Source organism: Aythya ferina (assembly GCF_964211825.1).
Source record: "Aythya ferina genome assembly, chromosome: 1".
NCBI lineage: Eukaryota > Metazoa > Chordata > Aves > Anseriformes > Anatidae > Aythya > Aythya ferina.
In genome coordinates this window covers 165,365,219-165,383,462 of record NC_140296.1, presented here as the reverse complement: position 1 = coordinate 165,383,462, position 18,244 = coordinate 165,365,219, and the positions used below count along the sequence as shown (strand labels likewise).

Below are 18,244 nucleotides of genomic sequence, written 5' to 3'. Positions count from 1 at the left end.
TCAAACTATCAATCAAAATTTGAAGTGCAACACGCAGTGTGTCACAGGAAAAGTCAAATGCTCTTTAACCACAAAATGTCATTGTCCACATGATAGAAAACAGTCATCTCAAGCTTCTACAGATTTGTTTGTCAGTGTTGAATATTATCCCCATGAGTTGATTTGTGCCTTCTCAGGGAAGTATTTGGCCTCAGCTGGTGTTGGTGCATACACAGTTTTTGGAACGCCTTCAGCAAACCTGTCTGGCTTCCAGGTCCAGTTTGAGGCTCCAGCTTTCTTCATCTTCCCCAGCTGCTGAGTGTGTTTAGTGCTTTCTCTGGCAATTATCTAGAGCCTGAATTCATTTATTTTATGTTAAAAGCTTTATGGCAGCAGATATAATGAACTGATAGGAAGCATCAGTCTAAAAATACTATCCACTTGATTAGAAAGCATCTTCCACCAAGGTTTTTAATTTCCCTACTCCATTTTCTGTAGCAAGTGACCTAGAGGCTTTGCTGGACAGGTGAGGCTTGTCTGTTTGTCACACTGGCCAATGCTGCAGCCCTTCACAAGGGACATGCTGTGCAGGAGGGGGTTAGGCTGCTGGTTTCTCCTCTGGTCAGCTGCATGCCAGCTGGGGGGGACACGCTGGAGGCAATGGGGATATGGGTCTCATGCAGAGGGTGATGGGCGAAATGGCTGTATTTTCCCAAGGAAGGGGGAGGAAGCAACCAGTGGGAGCTGTGGAACGATGGGAGGTGACAGCACCATGTTGTGGTTCCCAAGGACTACATCCAATTGTGGCTGAGCTGAAGGCAAGCCTGGGAGAGTGGCTCAGACCAGTAGCAACACAGGCAGCAAAGGGGAAATCTGTTTTAACTCTATTTTGCTTTTATTCTGTTTCATTTTGAGATTGAGAGGAGGTAGTCTGGTTAACAGAGGAGCTATTTTTGTTTTAGTATTTATTCATATGAAACCTGACACTTGAGCTTGAAAGCCTTTGTGATCTCTCTGAGGTACTTCCGTCAAGGAGACATCTCAGCAGCTTTGCTCCCTCACCATCCTGTCTCACCTGGAGACTCCCTGGCCTTACCTTCTCTGCCATGTACCTCAAGAGACAAGGAGCAGAGGAGCTGATGAGACTGAGCAGTGAGTAGCTGAGGGCGAGAGGGAGCAAAATATGTAGGAAAGAGGGAGAGAGGGAGAGCAACAGAGACAAAAATAGTTCTGCTCTGCAGAAAGAAGATACACTGTTCGGTAAATGTGTTTTACCACAATGTACAACTGTCATGCATCCTAAAAGGTGAATTAATACTACCAATAATAAATTCAAGTGACCTGAAAATTCCAATAATAGGTGTGGGTTCACCTTCAGGTTAATATTTTAGTCATTTTATGTATTTTGACTTCCAGCTTAGGGAACACGCAGTTGGTACACGTGGTGTTTGAGTGACCCAAGCTCCTCAGCTAAATTTATAGCAATGTCTAGGATTACTGCTAAATTCAATGTCAGTTTATTTGCAAAAACATGAATGTTTAACCATAAGAAGTCAGAATAATTTCACATGAGAATATCTAACAAAGAAGCTATAGGCATAAGTGTATTCAGTGGGTGAAGCCCATGTAATCAGTACATTTTCACAAACTGTTTTGCACATAGGGAACTTTCACTGTCAAAACGCATATCTCTTATCTCAGTTAAAGCCTCAGTAACTTCCATAAACTATTCATAGAGATAGTATTATGTAACAGCACATTGCTCAGAAAATAGAAAAGGGGAAATGCAGCATGAGAGCATTTGTTAAGATATTTAGTAGAGGTTTCTTCTAGTGATGGGTCATAGCCATTATCTTGAACCACATAAAAAATCTGAGATAAATTTAAGTGAAAACAGTTTTTTGCTAAGATGCTGTTAAAGCAAGGATTCATATACAAGTGTTAGGGGAGGAAATGTAGCTGTATAAATGCGAAGGTTAGCATTTAAATCATTATTTTTAAGTATGTATTTGCAGTTTTTCCCTGCTTCCTTTACAAATCATTCTACCATGTATCAGCATTTCCCCTCCTATGCATTGATCACCTCTGTATTCCTTCTGCTATGAGTAGTAGTATTACCTTTCTCTTAGTACATTTTCTTTTTTTTAAGGAACTTTTAATGAAAGTCAGATTGGTTCCCAGAATGGGCACCTGGTGAGTTGCTATACAGAAAGTCTGAGTATGGCTATATATTATTTTTCCTTCCAGATAAGAAGCAGTAAGTGGGGAAAAAAAAAAAAAAAAAGTACAGTTTAATAAATAAAAACTGCCAGTGCTCTCATGTTCAGGCTACCAGAGATTTAGCCTAATGTGATGTGCTTCACAAACAAACCATGTGACAGTTGCATCTTCTGGTTCAGTAGCAGGCCCCCTCTGAAACATAGATTATTAATATGTATCAATTGCAACATGCCATGGGCCTCCTTTGTACAATAATATGGGATCTGCCATCATCTGATAGTCCTTTGCTATCACAGTTTAAATGGGGCCACTTAATTGCTTAATTGCAAGTTATCGCTGGACAGCATTTTTGGTATGGAAGTCCTCACTTTTTAATTCAGCTCCTCTCTTCATTTTTTTCTTGACCTTCTCTCTCTTTAGATTCTTTTTTTAAGTTAATGAAATTTCCTGTGACATTACACACAGAAAGAGAGGAAAATTATTAGGATGAAGGGTTTTATTCTCTTTTATAGACTGCAGCACTTTGATTCTGTTACACATTTTGTGACTACCCTCTACTGTCTTTCCTCTGGAGTCAAATGTCCTCTGAGGCATTTGATAATTTTAGATCGCCTGATGGGAATGTCAGTTTTAGACCCAAGGCCTGTACCTCTCCAAGCATTTTGTGTAAGGCTAAGTAAGGATATCTTTGCATAAAGGGCACAATTTGTAGCTCTTAAATCAACTAACTCAGTAAAACATCTTTTCCTTTGAATCTAATGTATTCAGTGGAACAAGATTTGATTACAGTTTGGGACACGACCTATGTTTAGTGCAGTGCAATAGAAGCAAATCTGTGGCGTGAAGCACTGGGTCCCAAGGACCCAGTACCACACTGCATGCTTCACATAATGCTTCTAACTAGGTTTGCTCCCATGGGTGTGAGTGCCTTCTGCATTAGGGCAGCTCTGGGAGCCTATATTCACATTATTTTCATCATGCCCTCCCAGACCATGCACGCCATGAGTTCAAGCACGGTAAGTGGGAATGGCCTAGAGATCTGCCTCATCAATCCCTTCTCAAGTCCAAACTGAGATGATAAAATACCAGTGCATGACAGCTGCCATATATATGAAATGGTTACAGATGCATTAAGTAACCTACAATATGCATACAACACTGGCTGACCTTAATGGTAGGAAACAACACATTGAAGAAAGCCTCAGAAAAGTCCTTTAGCTGCTTACATGTCTGACTGATGCTCAGCATGACTGAAGGATGCAGTATTGGTACCAAAACCATCTCCATTATCAACATAATCATAGAGTTTATTCTTTTCAGTGACCCACTATTGGTCAGGAAAAACGTTTCATGTTCCCTGCAATTTCCTTGTACTCCACTCTTGCATTTCTGAGTTAAGTCCTGGAATGTACCCTGTTGGGACTGGACCGATACTACTAATTCAAAACTTTACTCTTACTAACTGTGCCATCTTAGCTCTATTGGAGCTTTGTAGAATCACCAAATCATGTAGTGATTCATGACAGTGTCTTCAAGATAAGTATTCTGTATTTGTCTACGGGAGCAGAACAAAGAAAATAGCACTGAAATACCAAAAAGCTTATGCACATATTAATTATACTTAAACCTATAGCTTTTCCTTGATAGCTTGGTTAAGTATTGCTTGTTTCAAAGCACCCCCTTGTGCTGGTACTTGGTAAAACATTGTACAAGTCGCTTTTGGCTCTCTGATACCTATCTCTTAATCCCTTGGTCAGAATGTTTTTTGTGTCACCCACCCGTTTGTCTGCTGCAGAGTTTTTTTGTTTAATGGATTATGTCCAAAGACCCACTGAGGTTTCAAAATACACTATTGAACCTGATCAACCTGTTTTAATATAGATGGAGGTAGTATTCAAACTATAGATTCCCTTTGCTGTCCATTTAACACTAGGAAAATGAAATTATTTGAAAGTCTTGCTTATGTGTGAGAAAGTTCAACCATAATTACTCATTATGAAGCTCTAAAGTAAGCCAATCTACAACACCAAATTCATATGCTGTCCATAACATTTTTATAAATATTATTCACAGTTGGTATGCCAAAAAGGACTGCAGATTTGAGTCTTCCAAAGCAATAGTGGTATTGGTTACTTCATTCTGGACTGTCCACCCTGAGAACACTTTATACAAAACTAATTTTTAGAAACTTTTTGCTGGAATTCAAGGTCTTCTGGCAGTGTCATGAATTGAGTTGAACCTTCAAAGTCTTCAATAATTTGGGGACATAATAATAATGGATTTTTAATAATTTTGTAAAATCTTGCCTGTGTCATGTAAAAATGATTAACATTTATGTAAATAATGCTTTTGAAAGACAATGAACATCATTTCAAAGTTAACTGTACATTTCACTTGTCTTAAATCTAGCATGTACCTCCCCTGCTAGCAGTGTTAGATTCAGCACTGTCTATTGAAGGCAATGTTCTGCTGAGCCATCTCCTTAGCAGAGATAGTACACTTTTATTGGGGAAAAAATGTTCATTCCTTTTTGCTTTTTCAGTCTTGAATGGTGAAGGCATTTTTGAAAATGTCCAAATTTTGGGAAACCCCAAATTTTTATCTTTTATTATGCTTTCTATAATAAAAAGGTAGTATATTTTCTTTGAAGAGATAATGGGGAATTCAGCATAATTTTTGGTGTCTCTGATATTAATTTGGGGTTCATCTAATTGCATCACAAGAGCTATTGGGTGACATTAAATTACAAATAGATGAGAACAGACAATACATGACAAAAAACAAGCTGAGGTATCTGCAAGTGTTTAAAATGCTCCCCAAGGCACCCTACATTGTTCATACTCCAGAGAACCAAGGCAACAGTGCCAGAATACCACTTTGCACAATAGTTTCAGCACATAGGCATCTGAACCTACACAAGCTTTTTCATCTGTAGGATGTGTATGTATATATCCTATTAACGCCCACATTCCCTGTCTCAATTCCTTGATTCTCCTAGCTTACCCACATTAGCTGTGCCCCTCCTCTCTTTACTCCCACAGTGCCATCCCACCCCAAACCTATCCCATACTCTTGCCCATGTTCCCTCACATCATGCTTTGAGCACTCCTGACAAGGCAGCAAAACAAATAGCTGATAAATTTAGGCACATCATTCATTTCATATTGTCAGAACTCCTAAGAATTAGCTCAGATATAAAGTACAGTGTTATATAAATACAAATTCAAAGGCCAAGTGTCTAATGCAGTCTAGGCACGTGCAAGAAGTTTAAATTTGAAAAGAATACACATTGCCTCTAGAAGGTAATGTTTTCACATTTGTGAGTGTTGGATGAAAAAAAAAAAAATTAGTAGGAGAGTCAGTTGTGCTACAAGGAGTTATCACACCAGATCTGAAGTAAAAATGAAATCATTAGTGCATGAAATACAGATTTTAAGATGTGATAAGTGCAGATCTAATGCAACTTTTACTGCAGAATTGCTGCTGCTGACTCCATAAAATACATCCCATAAACAGCTGTTAATCTGTTCACTCTTTATCTTTTAACATTCATTTGTTTAGTAATCAGTTCTCATTTGTTCTACATATGGTACATAGCTTCCCTTTTGTAGCAGCTGCATTTAATGAACATTTGGATGCACAAAAAGTATTACAGAAATTATTGTTTAACTATTTTTCCTACATTATTTTTGTATCTGTCACTAATAACATTTGAATAAAAGTTAGAAATATGGTCATTAAACTTAGAGTAGGGAAGGTTTAGGCTTTGCCCTCTTTCTGAACTGGTAAATTCTACTGGAATTTCCAGTGACCATTCCTCACAATCTGCTTAGCTTCTTTAAGCATTTAATTTTCTCTATTTATGCTGTCCATTCCCTTCTGTGATTCACTGATGTCAACATGTCAAATTTTATTCACTCTTCAGTTTTGCTCTATATCATATTACAGACCTTTAGGTAAAACAGTGAGAAAATAACTTAAAAACCTGGTAGAGTGAGTGTGTTTAGAGATTTTAGAAAATGACAGCTTAAAATATTCGAAGTTTCATTGGGTGTTCAGGTTAAATGTGGGCATCAGTGGTCATTAAAGCTGAGCTGAATGAAGACAATTCCCTCCTGGACTACTTGTGTTCAAGTTAATTCATTTTTTTCCAAAACTCTGATTTTTAACAAGACCATTTTATCATAGTAAGTGTTCTGTATTATTTATTCATACTACAATTGTGTGCAGCATCCTGGATTGAATGAAGTATCCGAACTTTGAACTGTGCTTTTCTTGGTAGGAAACTATAGGTGAAAATACAGTTATGTACTAAAACTCTGCTAGTGTTAGGGCATGATAACTAATAGCACAAACGCCCTTGGTTTGACAGTCCTGTGCCCTTGGTCAGTGTTTACTGGTGGCCTCGACATTCATCTGTTGTGAGGAGTCTGTGAGTCTGTCAGGTACAACAGTGGGCAGAGGAGAAGGGCTCTTCATCAAAACTTGACTGCTTGAAATGGATGCTGTTCTGAAAACAGGAAATTCCCTGTCAGTTCCACCCTATTCCACCATGATACAATGCCAGGTGGGATCTGGAAATGATTAAAGAAAGAAGCAACTGATTGCCTAAATGTGTCAAGCATTTTACAGATTTGCACAGTGTAAATATTTTGGACATATTGTTTTCAGATGGTCAATTAATCAAAATAGCTGCAAGGTAGTTTGATCTGTGTCACCTAGCACATAAATAGATAGATAAGTTAAATTGGCATTGTGTGTGCAAATACTTGGTTGGGAGAACTGTACTAATGACAGCATATTTTAGAATGAATTTCAGGTATTTCTGCAAGGTATTTTCTTTGAAAAAGGCTTAGCTGTGAAATAAATGTTCTTGATTCTAAATTTAACCCTACTAACAGTTTACCACTTTCTTTTTGTGTGTGTTTCTTTTTCTCTTCCAGTGCCACCTTGGGCCTTAATAGCCATAGCCATAGTTGCAGTCCTATTAATCCTTACCTGCTGCTTTTGTCTCTGTAAGAAATGCTTGTTCAAAAAGAAGAACAAGAAGAAGGGAAAGGAGAAGGGAGGGAAGAATGCTATTAACATGAAAGATGTTAAAGATTTAGGGAAAACCATGAAAGACCAGGTAAAGTACCTCTCCTTTTCTTCAATTCTTGAGTTGTATTTGAAGAATGTGTCTACAAAAATGTTTTGGTTATTGCCTCAATGTTGGCTTTGTGGAGAGGGGACTGATTGTCAGCATCTTCTCAGTAGTATCACAAACAAATGGATATGGGTATGGCATCACTGATAAAGCAGTCAACCAGTTTCTCTTCTCTGCTAAAAAAATGGGCAGGCATGTAGTGACTCATCTGGAAGGGACAAGTTTATTGACAGCATCTTGGCAGTCCCAAAAATGCAGTAAATGTGTGCAATTTTCAACTGTCCTTTTTCAGGGCTTTGACCAAGACCAAGTACAACATTTGTATATCTTTCTAGCACTGGTTCTGAGCATCAATGATAAACAAACAGATCTGTACTCTAAATCTCTTTTTACACAAAAGCATAAGTTCAACTGAGAAACAAACAACGATTTAGAGGAGAAAATGAGAAGCACAGAAACAAGGAAAAACAATCAAAAAGAAAGAGCATGGGTCATTCAGCACAGTGATGCTGGGAGAATTTATTTTATGTTAGAGAGGAGGAGATTAAAGATAGCAGAACGTACTTGTAGCTGTAAGTCAATGGAGTAACTTGGAGGAAAAGATTAGTATAATGTCCTTTGAGTAGTATCATTTTCATGAGGGCAAGAAAACTTGTCATTTAGATCTGTTTCATGCAAGAGAAGCAGAAGGTTACAGGACCTAATCCTCAGTGTCACAGACTTAATTAATATGTTCCTGAAAGAAAAAATATAAATATGTATGTGTATATATATATATATATTGCCAGTGTTTTAGTATTGTCCTTCCTGATGATTCTGCTGCTAAGAATTCATAAAGAAAACTGTTAAGAATAAACAGAAAAATGGGGAAATAAATGTGAAGAATTCATGTGTCCTTAATGTAATGCCATATTTCCTAAGCTAAGACAAAGGGCTGCATTAAAAAAAAAAAAATGTTCTGAGGATAGTTAGAGAACTGCTTTGCAAAACTCTTCAGTAGGAGACTATTGTAAAGATATTACATGTGTCTGTGCTTCCAAACCAAGCCAGAGCAAACCAGAAATGCTTATCCAGCCAAAGAAAGAAGATAAAAGCAAGGTAAGGAATGAGTAGTTCCTTCAATAAGCTGGACACAATATAGTATGTGAAGAAAGCTGGACTGAAAGCAAGTTTTTTAGTACAACCTGGGAACCCTGGGAACCTGGGGACTAGTGTAATTAGATCAAGAACAAGGTCCAAGAAGAAAACCCTAGAGTACAGTAGCTAGGTGAACAGAGCAGACCAGAGCCAGTGGTGGGATCCCACTATACAGTGATGGAGCAGCAATGGATACAGCTCATCACCCAGTCTTCAAGAGTCTTGGAACAGGTTAGCACGATTCTCCAAGTATGTGAGATATGATAGGAGGAAAGCAAGAAAGATGGGTGCGGAGACCTTACAAGTTTGATGGCCAACTGCAGCTGGATCACCTAAGTGGAGTGTGAAATGAGCTCAGGTAAGGGGAGGAAAACAATGAATACACTTCAAAGGTGCAGAGCTATCAGAGCTATATCAAGTTTCCAACATCACGCAAGAGGGCAGTTTTTGTTATTGTTGCTAAGTGGACAGTAAGAAAAGAAAAATACTAAAAATTCAGTTGTTTCTTACCTGTTCATACTAGGTCATTGCAATAGCCACTACTGAAATGTTAATGTATTAGACAGTAGTTAAATTTTCTAGGTTATACACTACACCAAACTTCGGCAAAATTCATTACTTTCAAGCTGTATGTATCAACATTTTGTAGTGGCCATTGTACACACTGTCAACATCTGAGTGGCAAAGGAAAGAGTGAGGCTTACACTACAGCTAATAAAGGTCACACCAGTTGTAGGTTCCAGGTGTAGTCATGTGTCTACAGCCAGTAGGAAATACAAAACAGATTTCCCTACAGCCATGCCAGATTGTCTTACCACAACTCACAGACTCCTACACAGGTAAAGAGCAGAAGTAGCAGAGTCCCTTGCATCCACACTGCAAGTAGACCACTTCAGACAGCACCCAGGTACACAGTTTCAACCTTGGTTCCACCAGGAAGAAAGATGTTATTCATATGTCACACAGGTGTATTGAAGTGCAAAACTCCCAAGTATAGATACAAGGCAAATCCATACTTGGAAACAACCTTGTTCGAACACAGAATCACTAATGAAGATGCACCTGTTCCAAGTTCAGTGAGGTTGAGCTCAGAAGACAACAGAAATTTTGGGTTCTCCTTTGAAAAAGATTTTTGTATTTTACTGATTTTGTTTTCTCTGTATGACAAATGTGAAACCTCTTTTCTTTAAGCACCTTGGTTTAGGATTCAAGAATTCCCTTTATTTGAATTATAGATATTGTTCTGGTTCTTGTTATTAAGTAATTGTGAGATATTTCCCCACAGCCACACATGGAAAATCATATCGTCAATTGCTGGGTCACCCTGGGCTACTGTTAGCCAACTTCTTCCCATTGAAGCAAGCATAATTTGGAAGAACTCTTTGATTATGTTTGTGGAAAAAATCGTTGTGACGTTTGTTGTGTTCTACAAATGTTACTAATGATAACAAACTTAACACTTTGTTGTAGGATAAATAATGTACAATTTGTTGATTGATATTTATGTGGAGTTTTTTTTTCATATTATTTAAGGCCACTGTTGCATCTACAGTATATTATTCAGTGTTTTTAATTATATTCGTTAGGACCTGGATAAATGACCACGGGTTCTTGGAAAATAAATATTTTAAATGCAAAATTGCATTATGCAATTAATATGGAGTTTATTTTTCATGGGAAAAAATGATAAAAAGCTGAATCATGGTTTCTTATCTTTCTTACAGGCAATCTTAAATAAGCAATATTTCAGTAAAGAGAAATGAACCACTTTAGAGGTTCTGCTATAAAATATAAAGGGTTAAAAAACAAAACAAAACAAAACAAAACAAAAAAAAAACTTTTAGGTTTCTTTATAAAGGGCAATGTACAGTACCAAAGATCTGAAATGTTGTCAAAAAACAAAAAGCTTAGTTGTCATCGTTAGGCCTGAACGTGCAAGTGCTAATTACCTGCTGCCTTCAGCTGAGAGTACATAATAGCAGTTGATAGGCACTTGGCATCTTGCAAGATCCTAGTTCCCTAGGCAAACAGAACTTGAAAGGGAGCAGCATTTGGCAAATTGAAAGTATCAGCCTCTGAAAGTATAATTTCCATCTTAGCCTGGTTTCATTTGTCAAAGAGAACTTCTCCCTTATTTGTGCCCACGCTGACCTGCACACCCTTATAGAGCCATATAGCTTGACATAAGTAAAGATACTGCAAATTTGGTTGCAGTAAAGTTGGAGAAGAGATAAAATAAAGATTAAATTTTCAATCTTTAAATAAAATTCTACTGCAGGAAGTGGTTACTTATTCAAGTAGAGCACACAGCTCCATCAAGGGCTAGGGGGAGGGCATGATTCCTTCTGGAGAGGCAAATTATTATAAGAATGTACTACTGTAAAAAGGTCATTTCTCCGTGGTTTTTAGTAATGTTTGTATGTGGATGTTTTAATTTTTATTTCTTCCTTCTATGTCCTCCTTGTCTATGTTGTGTCTCATGACTGTTCTGGATTGTCACTTGCGGTAGGTTTATTTCACTATTTGGACGCACCTAGTCTAAAGCTCTGATACATATAGTTTTCTGACAGCGCTGGCTCCTCAGCTGAGATTTATATGTAGTAGCTTTGATACACACATCAAGAAGCTGAACCAAACTGATTGGGTATTTTCTCGGTGGGGGGGAAGCTAGCAGAGGTATGGAGAAAAGAGGTTGTCATTTTTTCTTTAGTTAAAATATTAAATCAAACTGTACTAGAAAGCTCAAGTTTAAAATTGATAGGCACCTAAAAATAACTTGCTAGAGTTACTTCCTTCTTGTATAAATGTCACCATATCAAAAGTAGACAAAAGCAGTATATATTTTTACTGTCTTTTTCTTAGTGTCGCTAAAATTATTGTTACTTCATGAAATTTATTGTGGGCTCTCCTATCATCTCAATATAGTGCACATGCTTTAAGTTCTTTATACACCATGCACATGCTTTAAGTGATCTTACTGCAGATTTCTGTTGGTGCACCTGAGTAACCACTATCGCTAGTGCTTTTATGAGATCTTCTCTTCACAATTTTTATCTTTGTAACTTTCCAGTCTCTGCCATGCCTCCAGCAGGGCTGCCACTACTTTTTCCCTCAAGGAAAAAAAAAAAAAAAAAAAAAAAAAAAAAGCCCCAAACATCCAGCTCTAGACACTATTCTTGCTGATGATTTATTGGGTCTGAATTTAATGCATTGATACTTGCTTAAGCACAGCCTGTGCTGATGAAAAGGAATAGACTTAATCATTTCAGTCATGAACAGCAACACTGAAAAAATAGTAAAATTTACCCCTATTGCTTGGAGAATGATTTTTGTGGTTGTCTGTACCTTTTATTAGGTCACAAAGCATTTGTAGAGAAGGAGATTTAATATCTCAGTCATTCTTCATTGCATCAAGGTGAAACACTGTCACTAGTGAAAGATCTTTGTTTTACAGTGGATGTGTCTGTTAGGCGAAAGAGGAGAATTTGTATCAGGTATATGTACCATACCCTGGAATATATAAAGTATGTACTTGACTGTGCTGCTGACTTACTGTGGCCTTCAGTCTATCACTGATTCCTCTGTATGCTTTTTTTCCCTCTATGTAGGCCTTCCTTTCCACTGGGGTTATGTACTAACTTCATCATAACTTCATCTGTTTAATTTTCATGTATTAATAGCAGTGAAATTATGGGGCATTATACAGTAATATGATAGTGAGTGTTGCAATTTCACTCAACCAAACTTCAGCATGTAATGATTTTCTTTGACTACTTCACCTTTTGATTTTAGCTGTTGAGCAGTAAACACCCTTTCCCTCATAGAAACAAAATACTGAAGGGAAAATCTTTTTAAGGTGCTCTCAGAAATGTTTCAAAGTAATGTGTTGACCTGTGAACTACCAGTGAAGAAGATACCAAAAATGAAGTTGGAGAAAATCTGAAACAAATTCCAGAGAGCCTGGATTTCCTTTGAGGGAACCCAAGCCTTTATTGACAGATATAATCCAATAGGATCTTGTTGGGGGACAGGAAGTCCATTGCTGGTCTTTTTTTCAGCAATATTTGCTTGTGTGTTTATTTGTTTTCCCTGTTGAATGCCTAGAGAATAGTCAGTGTATTTATTCCACGGTGCTGTCTGCTGGTCTCACCAAGCCAATTCCCATTTGTTGGCATCTTCAGCCCATGTTGACATTAATGTTCACCATGGCTTATCCATAAAGTAATGAAGTATCTCCTATTCACACTCAGAAAGACAATATGTGCTTCAGATCCAGTACAGTGCAGAAAACTAGTCAAAAATAAAGTGAACAAGACATTCATCAAAAACAAGAACAATAACTATACTGTAATAGTCAAAATGGATTGATTGGGCCCCATTTGTGTATTAATTCAACCTCAGGCTTGAGCAAGCATCCTGTTTTTTTTTTCTTTCAACACATTTTTTTTTCAACACCTGTCTCAGAAACCAACTGTGCAGGATGCATAAAACTTCCTGAAAAATGTGAAAGCAAAATGTTTATGAAGATACAGTGCTATATATGAGTGTTTGTGTTCTGCAGGTTTTCTGCAATATTCTTATTTAGCTCAGATTTATATTAGACTTCAGAACCTGGAAATTATGAAAGGAACAGCTGTAAGCCACAAGTCTGAGCTTATTTGCATTCCTATCTCTTCTTCTCAGCCATTCACAACAAGACATAGAAGCTTGCTTTGCCTGCTTCCTTAGTTTCTTTTTTCCTCCTTTTTGTCCTGTAAAATAATTAATTACTTTTATTGTAACCTATTGTAATATTAGAATTATATGAAGATACGGATCCTACTCATTTTCTTACATCTTGTTTTCTATCCTGAAGGTCTTGCTACTGAAAGCTTCCATAGTTAAGATTTTTTTTCTTGCATTCTCTTGATTAAAGACCAGGTTTTGAACTCTTTATTCAAGACCAGAGTCTGCAGGTTTCTAATGAATGGTGTCTAGGAAATATGCAATTATTCTGTAAATTAAGTGATTTGAATCACACATTTACCTATATCTACTGATTATATGGAGAGCTAAACTCTTACACTAAGTGCCTGAAGTTAGCAGAAATGAATAACCTACAAAAGGAACAGCAGTTCATATCAATAATGTGTGTATTTCAAAACTTACTGGTGTTTAAATTCCTTTAAGCAAAGGAATTTATTGTTTACAAACAAAATAGTGGATAATAGGTATGAATAGCAGAATAACCTTAAAGCATGAGAATATCTTGGGTCTTGACAAAGTACTGTTGAGAGGATGGTCAAAGATTATCTCTTTTTATGCAAATAAGCAAAAAGGACAGTTCTTTGCCAGCTTTTTCTTCTGTATATCAATGTGGCACCCAATAAATCATGTCTGGCTATATTTAGATTAATTTTCACTGTTAAATAGATGTAGCGCTAATTATATAGTATGACAAATTTCTCAAACAGAAATAAATTTAGTACTCAGAGTGGTCCTCCCATGCCCAGGAGCCAGCTCTGTCCCAAAGCATGTTTCCATCTGGCCCTTTGCCATTCATTTGGGGAGGATGAAGAACAATTGATTGAGCAGTATGCACTGGCCAAGCAGCCTAAATCTGCCTCCTACTCACAGCCTGCTGCATAGCAAAACAAACCAATGCCATATGGGAAGTGGGGGCAGAGCATGCTAGCATACTTGCAAAAATGTTTGCTTCTTTTTGTTCATGCACATTGGCCCTGTGTTCAAAGCACAGCCCTGACCCACCAGGTGAACTTCCAAAATAGGCTCCCAGGTTGAGCCTGACTGCATCTCTTTTCAGCAAATAAACATTGTCTACAAAAAAAAAAAAAAAAAAAAAAAAAAAAAAAAAAGATTTGGGGACTTAGTTCCAACTTTTTGCTGTATTCCTCCATTGAACCAAAGGTAGTAAGTACCAAAGGTAGTAAGTACTTCAGTACCCCAACAATTCAAGGAGCTCTTAAGCTGAATGTGATGGCCTTGTGTCATTGAGCTCCTAAAGAATGAAAGCTTTTGACTAATCCAGCAGACCATTTAAAACCTGGATAACAAGCAAGGAAGTAATGTCAAAGCATCGCATCCTGGACACAGCAGGGTTGTGCTCATTCTGTGCATTGGTGTGGCCCACTGCTGATGTGTAAGGCCAACAGTCTTACAGCAGTAATGGCAAAGTAGATTTCACAGTGACCAAAGCCTGGCTCAGCCACTGGAAACCCATGCACAACATGCTCTCTGAATTAATTCATGGAGAGAAGGCAGATGCTGAAAGAATGAAATGTTGTCTTTCCTTCTGAGGGACTCTGATAGAGAATGTGTTACAATTGCAGGCTTTTCTGTTTTGTGATAGGGGATCAGCCAGGAATTTTTAAAGGCTTTTCTTTTTCCCAATAAAAATTGGCCACATCAGAATTGTGGTCTACTCAAATGTGAAAATTGATAAGAGGTGAACCACCATTAGTGGAAATGCAGCCATTCCTAGGTGTGGACATCAATAGAAGGAAAAATTGCCTTTCTGATAAATTTGTTGTTAGACATGGCACAGAACATTCTCGCTACAAAATAATATTGTTTTCTTCCTTTCAACTCAGCAGGCATTGCACAAGCCTGAGGGCTGGGCATCACTCACATGTTAAGAAAAATCCTCCGCCCCACATGAACGAGAAGACTGATTGATAGGACAGATGTAAAAAGAACTCAGACTGCAGCATGCACTGTGCCACAAATAACCTTAGAGCACTCATAGTTATTCTTTCCTATCTAACATGTCTTCTGGCTTACTGGTAACTTGCTTCCTTAAAAGTGATACCACAGGTCACCCCTCAAATGTAAGCAACCTTAAAACACTGCTAATGAAAGTGTTTCCATACATACAACAGTAAAACACGTTGTTTCTGCTTGCTGTCCTCAACAGATTTCGAAGTAGGCATTGACAATGAGACACAAAGATAACTGAGACCAGAATCAAAAAGCAAAATACACCTTCTTGGTGTATACACCTTCTTCACATCCTTACAGTGACTCAGATGGAATTGTGGCCTCTGCTTTGCTGTAGAGAGGGCAAGAAAATACACTGTTGGGAGGGAGTTAATAAAATAATATGTAAAGCTTTTTAAATGCCCAGAATATCTTGTGGTTTGTGGTGAATAGCAGTGACAGGGCACGTAGCCATTGGTGGAACTGAGCTGGAAGCAAGGGATGTTCAAAGAATCAGAAAAGCAGTGTCATCATTAAGAGGCTTCTCTTGAGTGCTGGAGTGGAGCAGGGAGGAAGCCCAGGAAATGCAAAAACCCACTGCAAGGTCTGGAGTCTGTAGAACTGTGATCAAAAGCAGTGCTTTGTTTTGTTCTTTCTAGTTTTTATGCAAAAGATTAAACTACAAAAAATTGAAAACGAAGCATTTTCTTTAACAACCCAGAAGAAAAGAGGAGACAGTAAAACCACCCTTAATTATGTTATGGAAGTGAAGAAAGAACCAGCAGATTGAACTGTGGATCTCAGATTGCTGTAATTTAGCCCTATTTGTTGTAGGAACCACTGCAGTGTAGATGAGCTTGGGAAAAATTGACTAAGCATGGCATAGAAACGAAACTCCTAATGGCATATGTAAATTTATGTCTGTACCCTTGGTTCAAACTAGTTACAGATCTCATTCAAATATGGATTAAATCAGAGGGTGCTCAAAGAATTCATTTTGTCTTCCAGCTCTAAGAAAACATATCATATATTGAATGGCTCTGGCACAGTCCTTGGCACAACGTAACTTTTCCCATTTGCTGATTTCATTTGATGTGAAAGCGTCACCTCACAATGAACCAACACTTTTTTTTGTACGTTCCTACTTATGTGTAAACATGCATTTTTTAGCGACTTACATACATGTAAGAGGATGTAGATTTTTCAGTGCTGTTTATTTCTGCATACATTCACTTGAGCAAATTTCACATTCATCCCAACATAGAAAAAATACGTCTGTTTACCAACATGATGTTATAACAGATTTTTGTGATGTGTATTTCACACACACATGCAGAAAATGTATTAAAATGTCATAGAATTAAAAGAAATAGAAGGAAAAGTAAGATTTATATTCCTCTGCACTGAAATCCAGGCTTTCTGATCACTGTCATGTCAGATGAAGAGGCTTCAGGAGAAAGTTGGCTTATAATTAAAAACATTTTACTGATTCTAAAACCAATAAAATATAGCTGCTTATTTTAATTGATTGTAGCAGTACAAAAATAAGATTCAATATAGTGTGTTATAATGTATTATAAATTGTGGGTTGCAGTACTATTCCATTAAATATTGATCTTTCAGAAAATCTCAATATAAAATGAAAATCCCTGTGGATATTTCAAGTACTTTGAAGCAATCCAATTCTTCTTCCTCTTTGGAACACAGCAGCTGCATCACACATGAGAAACTTCTGTGCTTCCTTTGACTCAGCTTCTTCTTGAAGCATTGGCCTTTAGTTTGAAAGCAAATTCCTCTCCTGAAGGTAAAAATTATTATATACTGATTTCTTTAGAAATAACCATTTGTTATTTCTTCCCTCCCCTGACTCCAAAACCTTGGCCAAATCTGAACACCATCTTATTCTTAGTGTTTCTTAGTTCTTCAATGTATCTGAGTCAAGGTCAAGAACAATATAGCCACTCAGCTGATGTGAGTAATATGAAACATTTTCCATCTCTCCTGGGAAATAGCTTTCACCTTCCAATAGGACTCTGATAAGCTATGGAGAAGAGTTTCCCAATCGTGCAATGTTTTGTGCCTGCACTTCAGAACTCACTTGCAAGAAGGAGATTAACTTCCCATTGTAATTTCTAGACATAGTAAAAAAAAAAAAAATCACTCTGAGATACACACAGTTTTGGCACATCTCCCAGTTTGATCAGCTATGCAGAAGAGTATATAGTTTTTCTAGTGAGAGCATGGATATGTAATTTTTTCCTTGATGCAATAGTTACAGATGCCTTGTAGCTGGAAATTAACACAGAAGTTTCTCTTTGCATTCTCCATTTTATTCTTGAGGAAAGGCTTCAGGATTGTTCTGCTCAAACAAAATCCAGGTCAAAAGTAGATGTAATAGCAGAAAGGCCAGTACTTATCCCAGATACAGTGATATACTGAAGCTGTTTATCACTCCTTTATCATGGAGTCCTCTGCTAGGACAATACTGTGATGATTCAGAGCAGTGGGTCCTGGAGTTAACATCCTACTCTGAGTTATTGCTTCCTGTTGTCTCCAGGCTCAGATCAATGTGGTTGTTTCAGTTCGACTGAGTCACATCTTTTTTTTGTGTGTGTGTGATCACAGAATCTCAACCTTATTTTTATTACCAGTGAAAGCAAGATGCTTGATATAATCACACCATTCCATATCCTGAAAGTCTGGTGTATGGTCCTGAAGGGGCTGTGCCCCAGACTGGCTTTGTTCCAACATTATCCTCTTGCCATAGAACCTATTAGGTTTTTAAGTGCCATCTTGGTTGTTGTGTTAACAAAAATGTTGTTGTGCCACAGCCAGGGAACTCACTAGCAGCTCAGCAATTAAAATAACTCAAAATAACATTAATATCAGGCAGTTCAGCCCTTCCAAACAGAATTGGTTTAGTTCAGAAGTATTACTTTTCCAACATTACAGGTGATTCTCATCTACTGTCAACCTTTCCCACCGACCTCATGCTGGTACGCCGTAATTTATGTTCCCAGTAAAGAGTCCATCACTCACTAACATTCAGGTATTTAACTGTAACCC

The 18,244-nt window shown here is 37.6% G+C and overlaps 1 protein-coding gene across 6 annotated transcripts in view; it reads left to right on the top strand.

The window, feature by feature from the left end:
- The window catches only part of SYT1 (synaptotagmin 1), a 360,501-nt gene that overhangs the window by 257,195 nt on the left and 85,062 nt on the right, over nucleotides 1-18,244 (top strand). For all 6 annotated transcript variants that reach the window (XM_084528065.1, XM_084528067.1, XM_084528062.1 and 3 more), the window contains one exon: nucleotides 7,143-7,327. In XM_084528065.1, the coding sequence (XP_084384191.1) occupies nucleotides 7,143-7,327 (185 nt within the window). The remainder of the gene's footprint in view (nucleotides 1-7,142; nucleotides 7,328-18,244) is intronic.